This window comes from Barbus barbus (assembly GCF_936440315.1).
Source record: "Barbus barbus genome assembly, chromosome: 23".
Taxonomy (NCBI): Eukaryota; Metazoa; Chordata; class Actinopteri; order Cypriniformes; family Cyprinidae; genus Barbus; species Barbus barbus.
The window spans coordinates 27175213-27190974 of NC_136751.1; the positions used below are offsets into that span (position 1 = coordinate 27175213).

Below are 15762 nucleotides of genomic sequence, written 5' to 3' on the forward strand. Positions count from 1 at the left end.
CGTGATACTAACGGGACGACCGTGTAATCTCGCGAGAACTCGCTGTTGTCATACAGTGCAGCGGCGATCATGGTGGAGCATGTTGTGGCTGATGCTGGCGCTTTTCTCAAAAGGGCTCCTCTGCAAGTGAGTTATTGTTGATGACATTGGCTTCTTATTTGATTATTTTAACACTGTTGCTCAGAAATGTCAATTTTAATGACTGTGACGCAGGATAAATGACAGAACTGGCACGTGTGCTGTACTGCGGAGTTATAATAAATAATTAATAAATTGTATGTAGGCACGATTGTGTTTTTTTTATTACATAAAGGCGACACACTAACAAAAAATCGTGGTTTTCTACCATTGTAGTATCTTGGTGTGTTTTTATAGTGGTTTGGATTGCAGTTTACCGTGGTGCATCAATTAATTCAGTCATAATAATTTATAATTTAATATTTTTAATATGTATAATATTTTTGTGAAATTAGAAAATTGTGTCTGTTATCACATTGTTTGTGTGTGTGTGTGTGTGTGTGTGTGTGTGTTTTGTTTTAGGAGATTGGAAAGAACATTTATACCCTGAAGGATGTTGTTGATGAAATTCGGGATAAACCAACAAAAAGGAGTTTGGCTTTTTTGCCATACAAGCTCAATTTAAAAGAACCGTTTCCAGAGCACGTCAAATTTGGTAATAATGACTTATTCTATTACTAATGCTCTTATGCTGAATGCCTTTATTTGAATGCTGAAAGTGTGTTATGCAAAAAAAAAAAAAGATTTACTTTGAATCCCAGTTACAGAATTTGCTAAAAAGACAGGAGACTATCCCAGTCTTTCAGCCACAGACATCAAGGTCTTGGCTCTGACTTATCAACTGGAAACTGAGAATGTGGGAACTGAGCATTTGAAGAAAGAACCTGAGAAAAAGGTACTGATGATTGATTAATTCAGATCTTAATTCACATTCATTCAACATTGTTATTCTTCTGTTTGCATTTCAGGTCCAAATATGCAGTACACAGAGACATCCAGAGACTCCTGTTGGCATTGCAGGTTTCCATTTTCCATCAAAAGTAAGACATTACTTGCAAATGCGAGTATTGTATTTGAGTAATGTTATTGTAAATGAATATCCATGGCTTTTTCCAGTTTGATGCTGGTGTTTTTATAGCAAAAAGCAAATATACAGTGGGGAAAGAATTATTTGATCCCCTGCTGATTTTGTATGTTTGCCCACTGACAAAGAAATGATCAGTCTATCATTTTAATGGTAGGTTTATTTGAATAGTGAGAGACAGAATAACAACAAAAAATCCAGAAAAACATTTTTAAAAAGTTATAAATTGATTTGCATTTTAATGAGTGAAATAAGTATTTGACCCCTTCATAAAACATGACTTAGTCCTTGATGGCAAAGCCCTTGTTGGCAATCACAGAGGTCAGACATTTCTTGTAGTTGGCCACCAGGTTTGCACACATCTCAGGAGGGATTTTGTCCCACTCCTCTTTGCAGATCCTCTCCAAGTCATTAAGGTTACGAGGCTGTAGTTTTGGCAACTTGAACGTTCAGCTCCCTCCACAGATTTTCTATAGTATTAAGGTCTGGAGACTGGCTAGGCCACTCCAGGACCATAATGTGCTGCTTCTTGTGCCACTCCTTTGTTGCCTTGGCCGTGTGTTTTGGGTCATGGTCATGCTGGAATACCTATCTACGACCCATTTTCAATGCCCTGGCCCTGACGGTACATGGCCCCGTCCATCGTCCCTTTGATGCGGTGCAGTTGTAGATGGGCCTGTACATGTGCTTTCTTGAGCAGGGGGACCTTGCAGGCGCTGCAGGATTTCAGTCCTTCTCAGCATAGTGTGTTACCAATTGTTTTCTTGGTGACTATGGCCCCAGCTGCCTTGAGATCATTGACAAGATCCTCCCGTGTAGTTCTGGGCTGATTCCTCACCGTTCTCATGATCATTGAAAATCCACGAGGTGAGATCTTGCATGGAGCCCCAGACCGAGGGAGATTGACAGTTATTTTGTGTTTCTTCCATTTGCGAATAATCGCACCAACTGTTGTCACCTTCTCACCAAGCTGCTTGGCGATGGTCTTGTAGCCCATTCCAGTCTTGTGTAGGTCTACAATCTTGTACCTGACATCCTTGGACAGCTCTTTGGTCTTGGCCATGGTGCAGAGTTTGGAATCTGATTGATTGCTTCTGTGGACAGGTGTCTTTTATTCAGGTAACAACCCCTTTAAGACAGTGCTCCTAATCTCAGCTCCTTTCCTGTATAAAAGACAGCTGGGAGTCAGAAATCTTGCTGATTGATAGGGGATCAAATACTCATTTGACTCATTAAAATGCAAATCAATTTATAGCTTTTTTAATGTTTTTTATTTTTATTTTTTGTTGTTATTCTGTCTCTCACTGTTCAAATAAACCTACCGTTAAAATTATAGACTGATAATTTCTTTGTTAGCGGGCAAACGTATAAAAACAGTAGGGAATCAAATAATTTTTTTCCCCACTGTACATAGACAGCAGATGGCTAATATAATAATAATAATCATGTTGATCTACCTTAAGGGCCCCTATTAATTTCTGCTTCTTTTCTCCAAAAGTCATCAAATAATCCAAATACAGTTGTCCAAAGCCCACCTACAACAAACGAGCCACAAGACCCCGATAGTTCACAATTCAACAGCTTTCAGTTTTGGAGGAGTCCTCTGCCCAGCATTGAGAATGACATTCTGGAACTGCTGGTGAGGAATCTTACAACATCCAAAACGCTGCCAGAGTCACTTTAGAGAAGAAGAAATCATATTTTCCTTCTTTCTTTCTTTCTGTCTAGGCTGCAGATGCCATCACAGTCACAGACAAACTAGAGTCTGTTGACCTGTCCGCTGACAGTCAGCTGGCTGAATCTGAAGAACACGATGGCTCAAATGAAGACCAACTTGAGGAAGAAGAAAGCAGCGATGAGGAGGAGGAGGATGATGGTGGAGGTTGGATTACTCCCAGCAACATAAAGCAAGTCCAGATGGATGCTGGTAACTGGGCACCGACAGCAGATGTCAAAGTGGGCTGCGTGACCACTGACTTTGCCATGCAGGTACTTGTGGTCATTGATTAGACATATTGGAAACAATCTATTAAAACATGTTTTTCACATATTTTATAATATCATATTGTCACAATCGTGAACCTTGTTTACATTAGCACAGAAAAGCTAAGAAAGCAATTATTGTTCATTAAAACTATGTGCACGTAATTAAGGAATAGTTGAGCCAAAACTTAAAATTTGTTGAAAATGTACTCACCCTCTAGCCATCCGAGATGGAGATGAGTTTGTTTCTTTATCAGAAAAGATTTGGAGAAATTTTGCATTACATCACTTACTCACCAATGCATCCTCTGCAGTGAATGGGTGCCGTCAGAATGAGAGTCCAAACAGCTGACAAAAACATCACAGTAACCCATACCACTCTAGTACATCAATGTCTTGTGAAGCAAAAAGCTGTGTGTTTGTGAGAAACCTATCATTAAGATGTTTTTAACTTCAAATCATTGCTTCCATGTAGAATACAAGTACTCTATACATAATATTGTTTCCTCCAGTGAAAAAGTTAACTCATCTGAATGAAAAGAGATATATGCACCACTCAAGCAGCGTTTACAAGCAAAAACAGTTCAAAACAAATATGTCTATGGTTTTGATGTGAGAGGACAACAGGAGATGGAGTTTTTCACTGGAAGAAGTGTTATGGATTATGAACTCAAAAACGCCTTGATGGATTTGTTTCTTACAAACACAGCTTCACTTCACATGATGTTAACTCATGTACTGGAGGCATATGGATTACTGTGATGTTTTTATCAGCTGTTTGGACTCTCAATCTGACGGCACCCATTCACTGCAGAGGATCCATTTGTGAGCAAGTAAAATAAAGCAAAATGATTCCTTTAATCATGCACATTAAGCAAATGTAGTCAATTATTTCCATTATTTTGTAACAAACACCTAATGTCTCATTGTTTTCCTGACAGAATGTTCTCATTCAGATTGGACTGCATGTGCTGTCTGTTAATGGGATGCTTATTAAATACACCAGGAGTTACATTCTGCGCTGTCATGCCTGCTTCAAGTGAGTGATGGATTCACCTCGGTAAATAATGTTTTGGAGCAGGAATAATTACACATTTATACTAATAAGTGATGCGTGTTACATGGACACTGTTGTTTCCATATTTTTAGGACAACAACAAACATGAACAAATCTTTCTGTCCAAATTGTGGGAACAACACCTTGAAGAAGGTTGCAGTCAGCATTAATGAGGACGGCACCATGCAGATGCATTTTTCCAGGAATCCCAAAGTGCTGAATCCAAAGGGAAAGAGGGTGAGTAATGCTTTGGATGTTATTTATTACATTATTTATGAGCTAAATGCATTAGAAATTTAGGTATTTGGAAGGTATTGCTTGAATAGTGTCATGTAAATCTCTGCTAGTTATCATGTACTTATGGTTTGTCTCTTCTCTCATCCTCTGCAGTACTCTTTGCCTTTGCCACAAGGAGGAAAACACGCCAACAACCCACACCTGGTGGACGATCAGCATTTCCCCCAGCAGAGATTGTCTAAAAAGGCTCGTCAGAAGACTAATGTGTTTGACCCAGATTACCTGGCTGGCAGCTCTCCGTTCTCCGAGCATGATATCTACAGCAGGTCAGCGAGCTTACAACTGCAGGACACCCAGACCAGAGGAGGAAGACGGCGAACAAATCCTAACGCAGCACGCAAAAAATTTGTTAAGAAGTGATTGTGTACTCGCACTACCTGCAGAATGTGGACTGGATGCCCTAAACATTGAATTAAAATGTTTGGTGATTTATTTGAACGATCCACTTCAGTTTTCTCTTGACCTCTATATTACAAAATATTTTCCATATTCTACCCTTGTACCAGTTGAAATTGGGATATGGAAATCTTAATTTATGTGATATAAAGACACAATTTGCAAAGACTATTTGCGATTCCATGCAGACTGCTAAAGGTTTTATGGGGAAAAATAGAATACGTTTGACTCTATAATATAAAGAATATCAAAATATCAGAAACAAGCTGCATATTTTCTTTCCAGTTTTTTTAAATAACCCCCCCCCAAACACCCTGGAAAATGAGCAAAAAAAAAAAACATACAACAGAAGTCAAATGCAATACATTACAAGAACATACAGATGCCACAACGATTTATGTGCACTTAAGTTAAACTTAAAAGGACAGTTCATCCATAGATCATTAAAACAGTTAAAATGGTTAATCCAAAATGAATTTTTATTCCGTTCATGTCATCATGTAAAATGTTTTCCTTAAAAGTGCATCTTTCTTTGTTAATAAAATATCAACAGAAGTGGCATTTATTATCTAATGCAATGACATTCAGATATTAATTGTGACTTAAGTGTCCAAATACATTTTGGGACCTCTGTAAGTCATAGAAAATGTGATTCAATGAACTTTTTTCACATCTTACATTACCGTCTCCAAATAAAGCTGCAAACCAAGCCCTGGTAAAAGTATGTCAAGATGATTATTTGCTATCAAAACACCCTGCAATGTAGTGTTTTTTTTTATTATTTTGACATCTCAACATTAATATCTGTTGTGGACAAATCATCTGGTTCTGTCAAGTCCTGTACAGCAAAGTTAATTTCAGGCTCCAGGATCGGGTTGTTTTGCTCGGTACTGACTGCTTCAGCAGAAATGTTCTCTTTCTGAGAAAGATGAGGATCAGATGCTGACACGGGCTCTTGTTGTTCAGACAGTACAGGTTTTTCTTCTTGAGGGGTTGCGGGTTTGAGTGCAGTCGAGGGATCTGATTCAGCTGTGGTCAGGCTGCTCAGATCAGTGCAGAGATCCAGGACAGAGGTCACGGGCTCCTTCTGGGGCAGAACAAACTCCAGCGGCTCCAGAACCACGGTCACATTGATGCAGCCAAGACTGCCATATTTATAAACCTGGGTTGGCGGAACGCCTACAATACAAATACAAGATCAACATCAAATGGTGTTTGCAACCGGTTTTTATTTCTGGAATGGGACAAAAATTATTTTATCCTGAGGATATTTACCCAGTATGAGAGCAAGCTGGGCTGGAGGAAAGAGAACTTGTAAACATCGGTTCAAGAAAGGCACCATGTCTTCAGCAAATGCACTGCAGAACTGAACGAATAACTCTCGTTCACGGCTACTGAAGGCAGATTCCTCAGCTCGATGGAAAACCAGGATCAGCTTGGTCACCTGAGAATAGAATAACATTGCTACATCAGAATGCTTCAAAACAGGAGAATAATTGTTCAAGGAAGCAAAGTAAATATGTCTCCATCTTCTCAAAGTCCATTTGAATTCAATTTTTTGTTTTAAAGAAATTATTAAAAATCACACCAAGGATGGTGACTATAAAATTTCAAACAATCTTACTGTGAGAACATGCTAGTCCACATCACAACTTTAACAATAACGACAAAGAAGAATGATACTGGAATACAATATTGGAACAATAAGTTGGAATCCCTTCCAGAGTGCTTTTTTCCAAGTGATGCAGGATTAATAAAAAAACATTGACAGCCAATCAGAATCCATCCTGCTTTACAGATTACAAAACTACAGAGCATGCTTATAATAAACATAACATTACTTATGAGGGTAATATAGTAATATATAAGTTTTATAGTTAGCGTTCTTTGTGTGAATAGGCCTTTATTTATCAATGATGCATTAAATGGATCAAAAGTAAAGGTTAAGGAATGTTATAAAAGGTTTCTATTTCAAACAAATGGCGCTCTTTCAAACGTGCTATTCATCAAAGAGTCCTGAAGAAAATGTTTAATGGTTTCCAAAAGAAAACTGTTTTCAACATTGATAAGAAAAATAACCAAATGTGTTTATTAGAATGATTTCTGAATTAAAAAAAATATATACAAACAGAAAACATCTATTTAAAATTGTAATAATATTTCACAATTTTTCTGTATTTACTGTATTTTTGATCAAATAAAGGCAGCCTTTATAACCATAAGAAACAACTTACCTGTAGTGTATATTTCTAACATATTATTCATGTAATTAATTACCTTAATAAGGGCTTCCTCGACACATCTGCTAACTTCCTGTGCGAGTCCAATAGGGCAGCACAGGCGTAAGTCATTGAAGGCTGTCAGGACGTTATTGAGGAAGCAGGCTAGAGGTGGGAAATCCAGCAGGGCCATGGGGGGCTGCAGTGTGCCCGGCTGGGTGCTCGGGACCGCCGGCGGAATGGTGCTTCCAAGTATCGATGGCAGAGAGATTAGTGTGTACAAGTTCATATCCTCTTGGAACTTGTCCACTGCTTCCCGAATAGCCTTCCGGAACGTCTCCATGGCAACCTGCTGAAATATGGGAGCGAGTTGGCCACGAAAATCTGCCCCGACCCGGCTAAAGGAAAGCCCGAAATACATGCACTGGCCGAGCAGAGAGTCCAAACGGCTTCCCACCCCACGCTGGAGGTCCCGATCGAGGGTCTCCAAGAACTGCGCCGCCTGCTGCACCACCCATCCGTGAAAGATAGCGCTCTCGTTCAACGCCTGACTGCCGGGCGGCAGCAACGGATCCTCGTCGGAGAATATGGCGCGATACTGGGTGATGATGTCAAAAAGGTGCACACGGCAGGTTTCGATGGTTTTGGTAATGTGGAAGTACGGGTCTTCGCCTGGGATGGCGGCGAGAATGGATCGAAGCCAACTTCCACGGGCTTGCAGGAACTTGACGCGCAGCTCGGCTTCGGTGAAAACATCCATTCTGCGCAAGTATCCGATCACGCGCAGGCAAACCGGCAGCTGTGTATTACTACGCAGCTGTTGAAGAAGTTGGTTCAGCATGAGCTGAGCAGACAGTCGAACCTCGTGCACAATTCCCTAAAAGAACACAAACAGAAATATTATTTAGTAGAAATATTTGCCTTTTTTTTGTCATTTATATTGTCCATTTTATAGTCTTATCACTTATAAAAGAGCACAACAAATGTATCATATTTTCTGGAATTTAAGTTGTTACATTATCATAAGTGATGGAAAATATATACACAATATTTAATGAATGACTAAATTTATTTTAAAATTAATTGAATTGTGTTTGTTTTATCTAGCCATTTATTCCTTTATTTGTTTTCCTACTGTTACATTTGACCCTGGACCACAAAAGCAGTCTTAAGTCGCTGGGGTATATTTATAGCAATAGCCAAAAATACACTGTATGGGTCAAAATTATTGATTTTTCTTTTGAAAAATTGACCCTTATGACTGGTTTTGTGGTCCAGGGTCACATTTATGTCTTTAAAATCTTTGCAGGTTTGGTCCTCCATATACGTGAGCCCAAGTTTATTTGTATAGTGCATTTCTCACAAACTGATAGTTTCAGAGGCACTTTTGACTAAATCTGTTTAAGCTTGGCATTTATATCAAATTTTGTCTATACTTTTCAATCCTGCTCTGAATAGAGGTTAAAGCGATAGTTCACCCAAAAAGTTTAATTGTGTAATTAATTATTCACCCTCAAGTTGTTCCAAACCTGTATGCATTCTGTTCTGTTGAACAGAAGATATTTTAAGAATGTTGACCAAAGTCAATGAATTCTTTATTGTATACTTTGGAAGTCAATGGCTACCATCATTTGTTTGGTTGCCAACATTCTTCAAAATATCTTATTTTGTGTTCAAAAGGAAGAAAGTCTTACTGGTTTGAAACAAATGAGGGTGAGCAAATTTGGGTGAACTCTCTCTTTAAATTTAAAGCATTTGTTGTGAAGGAAACTAAAATGTTTATAGTGTTTGTAAACATTTTAGATACCACAATTTTACATTATTTACCCTAGAAGACACCAATACGACTTAACTATGGTTTTTTTTCAACAATGCACACTCAAAAAAATTATTCATTCTATGAACTCAATTTAATTGAGGGCAGGATTTCCATCCAATAAATATGTGTAGCCCCAACTCATAAAAAACTAATTAATGCGATGAAATGTAATTGAGTTGGGCCAACTCAATTTTATCAAATATAGTGTAAATGAAATTGATACATTGAAGTGATTTTTTTTTATTTTATTTTTTTTATTCTTGTTGAACTAAAACGTTTAACTGGAAAATAAATTATCAGGCAGACATCCTTCTACACTCAAAAAAAAAAAGAAAGATTTGTTGGATTTACTTAACTTTAGGCATTAGCATAAGCTGGTATTGTTTCATCCATGGCATGCCCATAGTTGTTTTTTTTATTATTAAAACAACTTTGCTTCATGTTAGGAGGTCCTCCACTCAAGCACATGCTCTACACTTTACTACAATGGTAACCCCTCAAAACAATAACATACCAGAAACTCTTTTAAATACAAACATAAAAGAGCATTAAACATTAACAAGTCTCCCAATTTTATCATCTGAATAAAAAAATGCCTAAAATAACATTTTATTTCAAGATTTACTCTGCTTATCCAGCCCTGTGCAAAGCATGATGGGGAGGGGAAATCCACTTCCTAGTTACACAAGTAAAATCATTTGTTATTTCAAAATGAAAATATTGAGTTGAGCCAAAACGTAACTGTTTCAAGTCAGTTTAACACAATGCAATTGTATAAATGGGAAACTTAACATATTGGTGTTAAATGAAAATTATTTTTTAAAATAAACTGAACAGTGTTGGATAATCATTTTTTTGAGTGCAGTTTTAACCCAGTGTGACTGATTTTCCTGGAAAAAAGGTGATAGTAAAACACAATGAATCATCTTGGATTTCTGGTGCAGAACAGTATCAGATGTACCTGAATGACAGGAAGTGATGAATGTTTTTTCTCCAGTCTCTTCACATAAGCGGCGAGCTCCAGCGCCTCCTCGTAGTATCCGTTACGCACGCACGTGTCCATCAGCTGAGGGATCTCCAGAATCTCCAAGATCTCTGTGTGTCGATTCAGTGTCAGGCTGTTCATACGCCTGCTGATGCTGATCTCCTCTGCCTCCTTTATAAAACCTCTGCAAAGAAATGACAAAACAGAAACCAGTTGCTTCAAGTATTGTTCATATTTTATATAATATATATATTCCTTTTCAGTTACAATAGCTATAATGTTGTTCATTCACGCAATCAATTTTTTTTTAAATGGATAAAATAAAAAACAAACATAAATACACTATCAAATCAATAAACACATAACCTGTCAAACTAATATGTCAATCATTTATCTTTACTTCCTCCATTATTTTCTGTAATAGTACTAGTTGTAATTTTTCTTAACAAAATTATATTTAGTGTCGTCAAACGATTAATCGCATCCAAAATACATAATATATGTTTGTGTTCAGTGTTATATATATATATATATATATATATATATATATATATATATAAAAAAAAACACACACACATTCAGTATATATAACATTTTTCTTAAATATATACATGCATGTGTTTGTATTTATATATACATAATAAATATACGCTCATATATTATGTAAACAAAAACTTATTTTGGATGCGATTAATCGCACTTAATCATTTGACGGCACTAAAAAAATACTAGTCACTATTGGAATAAGTACTAGTATCTAATCTAAAGAATAAGTACTAGTAACCTTACAAAAGACTAGTAACTAATCTAGTATCCAATCTAAAGAATAAGTACTAGTAACCTTACAAAAGACAATAGTATCTAAAGAATAAACACTAGTTCCTAAAGAATAAACACTAGTTCCTAAAGAATAAGTACTAGGCCTAGTAGCTAATGAATAAGTACTAGTAACTTCACAAAAGACACTAGTTCCTGAAGAATAAACACTAGTTCCTAAAGAATAAACACTAGTTCCTAAAGAATAAACACTAGTTCCTGAAGAATAAACACTAGTTCCTAAAGAATAAACACTAGTTCCTAAAGAATAAACACTAGTTCCTAAAGAATAAACACTAGTTCCTGAAGAATAAACACTAGTTCCTAAAACACTAGTTCCTAAAGAATAAACACTAGTTCCTGAAGAACAAACACTAGTTCCTGAAGAACAAACACTAGTTCCTGAAGAACAAACACTAGTTCCTGAAGAACAAACACTAGTTCCTGAAGAACAAACACTAGTTCCTGAAGAACAAACACTAGTTCCTGAAGAACAAACACTAGTTCCTGAAGAACAAACACTAGTTCCTGAAGAACAAACACTAGTTCCTGAAGAACAAACACTAGTTCCTGAAGAACAAACACTAGTTCCTAAAGAACAAACACTAGTTCCTAAAGAATAAACACTAGTTCCTGAAGAATAAACACTAGTTCCTGAAGAATAAACACTAGTTCCTGAAGAATAAACACTAGTTCCTGAAGAATAAACACTAGTTCCTGAAGAATAAACACTAGTTCCTGAAGAATAAACACTAGTTCCTGAAGAATAAACACTAGTTCCTGAAGAATAAACACTAGTTCCTAAAGAATAAACACTAGTTCCTGAAGAATAAACACTAGTTCCTGAAGAATAAACACTAGTTCCAAAAGAATAAACACTAGTTCCTGAAGAATAAACACTAGTTCCTGAAGAATAAACACTAGTTCCAAAAGAATAAACACTAGTTCCAAAAGAATAAACACTAGTTCCAAAAGAATAAACACTAGTTCCAAAAGAATAAACACTAGTTCCTAAAGAATAAGTACTAGGCCTAGTAGCTAATGAATAAGTACTAGTAACTTCACAAAAGACACTAGTTCCTGAAGAATAAACACTAGTTCCTAAAGAATAAACACTAGTTCCTGAAGAATAAACACTAGTTCCTGAAGAATAAACACTAGTTCCAAAAGAATAAACACTAGTTCCAAAAGAATAAACACTAGTTCCTGAAGAATAAACACTAGTTCCTAAAGAATAAACACTAACTTAGTTCCTGAAGAATAAACACTAGTTCCTAAAGAATAAGTACTAGGCCTAGTAGCTAATGAATAAGTACTAGTAGCATGAAAATAGATACTGGCATGGCTTATAGATTAAATGTTAAAACGGCGTATAACCGGTCTAATCTTCCTTCCTCCATTGTTTCCTGCACAGACAGAGTTGAAGCACAGACCTGCATCTCTCGGTGAAGCTGGGGAGCTTGTGCAGTAGTTTGGAGAGGCAGTTCTCCACCGTGCTGAAGTCGGTGTAGATGTGCTGTGTGCAGTCCGCGGTCCTGATGAACGTCTTATAGTTGGTGAAGGCCAGTTCTCGGGTCTGCTGCAGGATCTGCGCCCGCTCCTCCGCCAGACGCTCCGGCTCCCGGTTCAGCTCATCCACGCCGCAAGAGCTCAGCTGCGACAAATACGCCGCGAAGTCCGGCTTCTCCCTCCAGTTCTCAGGAAAGCTGTCTTTAAAGATCGAGGCCAGGATACTCTCATCTTCCACGTCTACGGCAGCCATGATCGAAGCGTTGATTCAAAACAATACAAAAACTTTATTTAAACGGCGCGACGTCACTGGTGTGCGACGGACTGAACCCTACCCACGTGGCTGACGCGCTTCGAGCTTCATTAGCAGGAATATAATTATTACTTTCATCATGCGTCCGTTAACAGACGAAGAGACAAAAACGATGTTTGAGAAACTCTCCAAATAGTAAGTGGCATGTTTCGGGAAGACTCAGTTAGAGCAGGAATGTATTAACAACAGTTTAGCTTGATTGTGTCATCATGTCATGTACAAAAACTATACTACACTCTTAAGATGTATTTTATTTTATTTATCATAAATGTATTATATTATTGTATAATATTAGGAGATATCGTTGTTTATATGTATTGTATAATATTTATGATCTGTTATTTGTATTATTTTTGGCAATGTTTACTTATTTACAGGTCTTATTTATATAAGTATATATAAGTATTGTGTATGTGTGCTGCATAATATAGCCCAGGGTTATTTTAAATGAGATTTAAAGTATGTTTTAATAGCAATTGCATGAAGTACGCCCAATTTTTGTGTTTCTAGCATTGGGGAGAATATCAAACTTCTTATTGATCGACCAGATGGGTCTTACTGTTTCAGACTTCATAATGATCGAGTATATTATATGAGGTAAGGTTGTCAGCTGTTTTTAATATTCCTATTAAATATGGTCTCCATAAACATTTCCTGTGGAAGTTTCCTATTCATTTGTAGCCAGTTTGATTTAATGCTAATGTAAATATGAATGTGCATTAAACTGAATGGTAATCTATTTGTGTCATCTTTTCCATTTTAGTGAAAAAATTCTGAAGTTGGCTACAAATATCTCCCGAGATAAACTGGTATCAGTTGGCACGTGTTTCGGAAAGTTCACAAAAACACAGAAGTTCCGTCTGCACATCACTGCTCTCGATTTCCTTGCACCATATGCTAAGGTACATATTAATTCTGATTTTGTATTTTCCAATATTAACAGTTATTTTCTTTTTTATTGGTGTGAAGCTACTTTGAAACAATCTGTATTGTATAAAGCACAATATAAGTAAATGTGACTTGATTATGTCTGTATATATGTACACACTAACAAACTTTTGACTGGTTATGTGCATACAGTATATCATATTTCATAATGTAATGCACCTCATGTGTGCCATTGTAGTTTAAGGTGTGGGTGAAACCGGGATCAGAGCAGTCATTCCTGTACGGAAACCACATCATGAAGTCTGGCCTGGGGAGAATCACAGAAAACACAACACAGTACCAAGGAGTGGTGGTGTATTCCATGGCTGATGTACCGCTGGTGAGACTATTTTGTTTGAAAATACTCAAGAGGGAGCAACAGTGGTCATGCTAAAGGAATAGTTCACCCCAAAATAAAACAATGTGCTGAAAATTTACTCCAAGATGTAGTTTGTTTGTTCATTGGAACAGATTTGGAGAAACGTAGCATTAGATCACTTACGCCGTGAATGGGTGCTAAACAGCTGATAAAAACATCACAATCCACACCACTCCAGTCCATCGGTTAACGTCCTGTGAAGCCAAAAGCTGCATGTTTGGAATAAAATTGTGATGCTTTAATCAGCTGTTTGAACGCTCATTTTGACGGCACCCATTCACTGCAGAGGATCTATTGGTGAGCAAGTGAAGGAATGCTACATTTCTTCAAACCTGGGGGGAGGCAAATGTACAATTTTATGTGAACTGTTCCTTTAAGAAAAGTATTGTTATTTTGTATGGTGCTCTCACCACCTTGATCTCTCTTCAGGGCTTTGGAGTGGCAGCGAAGACCACACAGGAGTGTAGGAAGGTCGACCCCATGTCCATAGTGGTTTTCCATCAGGCTGATATTGGCGAGTACATCAGAAGTGAAGACACGCTCACATAAGAGGATATAAAATGCTCATGGACAGTTCATTACATTCTGGTGACTGGATGTTCTTTTACACAAGTTTGACAGACTTTCCCAACTTTAAATTCCAAGCAGTTTTCAGTGTTTAAACATATTTTGTTTGTGACATGTCTGCATCAAAGAAATACAAAAAAAGTAAAACTTCAAAGTTTTGAAATATCAGTATTTTTGGGGATTTTATGAATTACATGCTTTTGATTTTTAAAATGATACAGAGCGGCTGGGTAGTACCATACAAAACCAGATCAAACCAGACCAATCTTATACAAAGTAGTTAAAAAAATGTGTTTAGTAACAAAGGAAAACTGATTTGCTAAACAGGGTGCAACAAATAATGAAAAGTGCGTTTTCCCCCCAGATGTTTGTTATTCTTGGTAATAAAATATTTCAAATAAATGTTATTTTGAACTTTTTCCAACATTGATAATCAGAAATGTTTCCCGAGCGGCAAATCAGCATATTAGAATGATTTCTGAAGGATCATGTGACACTGAAGACTGGAGTAATGATGCTGAAAATTCAGCTTTGCATCACAGGAATAAATTACGTGTTAAAATATATTAAAATAGAAAAAAAGTTATAAAAAAAACAAAAAAAAAACAGGTTTAGGCTTGAATAGCTTTTAAATCTAATGACTTTATGTAAAATAACTTTACATAAGAAAGAACATCATAACTTTATGACACTTGAAAGTATCAGAACAATATTTGTTTACACCATTTATTACAGACAATTTTACAGAATCTTTGCTTTTTGGCTGTAAACCCTGTTTCCAACATTTCAGACACTGCTAAAAGGAGCTTGAAGCTTTGAGACATTTAATGACCCGTTTCCCGCTCGGTGAGACCTGCAGCACTAGAAAGCTCTAATGTGGGGAAAAGGTGAAAGTTGGAGACAAAGTTACCCGATTTTGCTGATCGTATCAGACTGATGATGGGAATACGCTTGGTCGAACCACCAAGAAATAACATATCTAATAGTTTATTCCCCAATGCTATTCTTCTGAGTTTAATGAAGGTCATTTAAGAGCAAACATCCCTCTTTACAGTCAAGTATCATCTAAAATTACCTAAGCATGTTTTAAAAATAGTTGAGGTCAGGCAAATACTGTTGCAGTAGTAATAATAGCACAGAATGCAAAACTCTAATTATTCTAATGCAAAGAAAACTCCCTCTTTTACCCAATTAACACATTGTGTAAAAAGCATGAGATACATTCTTAGTGATGTGCTGATAAAAGGCAAGTCTTCTCTTATCAAATTCAAAACATGATCTTCAGGGATTGCATATAGTACATATTCCCTTTACAGAAAAACGAGTAACTCGTAGACTTGTTTAGAAAGGCTCAAAACGTTTCTTTAAAGTAAATGTCACACAAAGCCAGTCT

The 15762-nt window shown here is 36.9% G+C and overlaps 3 protein-coding genes across 3 annotated transcripts; 2 read left to right on the forward strand and 1 right to left on the reverse strand.

The window, feature by feature from the left end:
* The first annotated feature begins 27 nt into the window (after positions 1-27).
* Positions 28-5542, forward strand: LOC306842648 (RNA-binding protein NOB1-like). The gene is made up of 9 exons (XM_079373610.1): positions 28-126; positions 541-673; positions 780-913; positions 987-1058; positions 2601-2741; positions 2831-3091; positions 4027-4124; positions 4235-4379; positions 4533-5542. The coding sequence occupies exons 1-9, from the start codon at positions 70-72 to the stop codon at positions 4797-4799; spliced, it is 1308 nt and encodes a 435-aa protein (XP_079229736.1). The 5' UTR covers positions 28-69; the 3' UTR covers positions 4800-5542.
* On the reverse strand, positions 5010-12545 carry LOC306842647 (conserved oligomeric Golgi complex subunit 8-like). The gene is made up of 5 exons (XM_079373609.1): positions 12108-12545; positions 9835-10042; positions 7113-7931; positions 6111-6279; positions 5010-6014 (listed from the first exon to the last, which is right to left on the reverse strand). Exons 1-5 carry the CDS (start codon positions 12434-12436, stop codon positions 5614-5616), a joined length of 1926 nt encoding a protein of 641 aa, XP_079229735.1. The 5' UTR covers positions 12437-12545; the 3' UTR covers positions 5010-5613.
* On the forward strand, positions 12120-14788 carry LOC306842649 (60S ribosome subunit biogenesis protein NIP7 homolog). Its single transcript, XM_079373611.1, has 5 exons — positions 12120-12631; positions 13007-13093; positions 13260-13398; positions 13623-13763; positions 14232-14788. Exons 1-5 carry the CDS (start codon positions 12576-12578, stop codon positions 14349-14351), a joined length of 543 nt encoding a protein of 180 aa, XP_079229737.1. The 5' UTR covers positions 12120-12575; the 3' UTR covers positions 14352-14788.
* Positions 14789-15762: the final 974 nt, after the last annotated feature.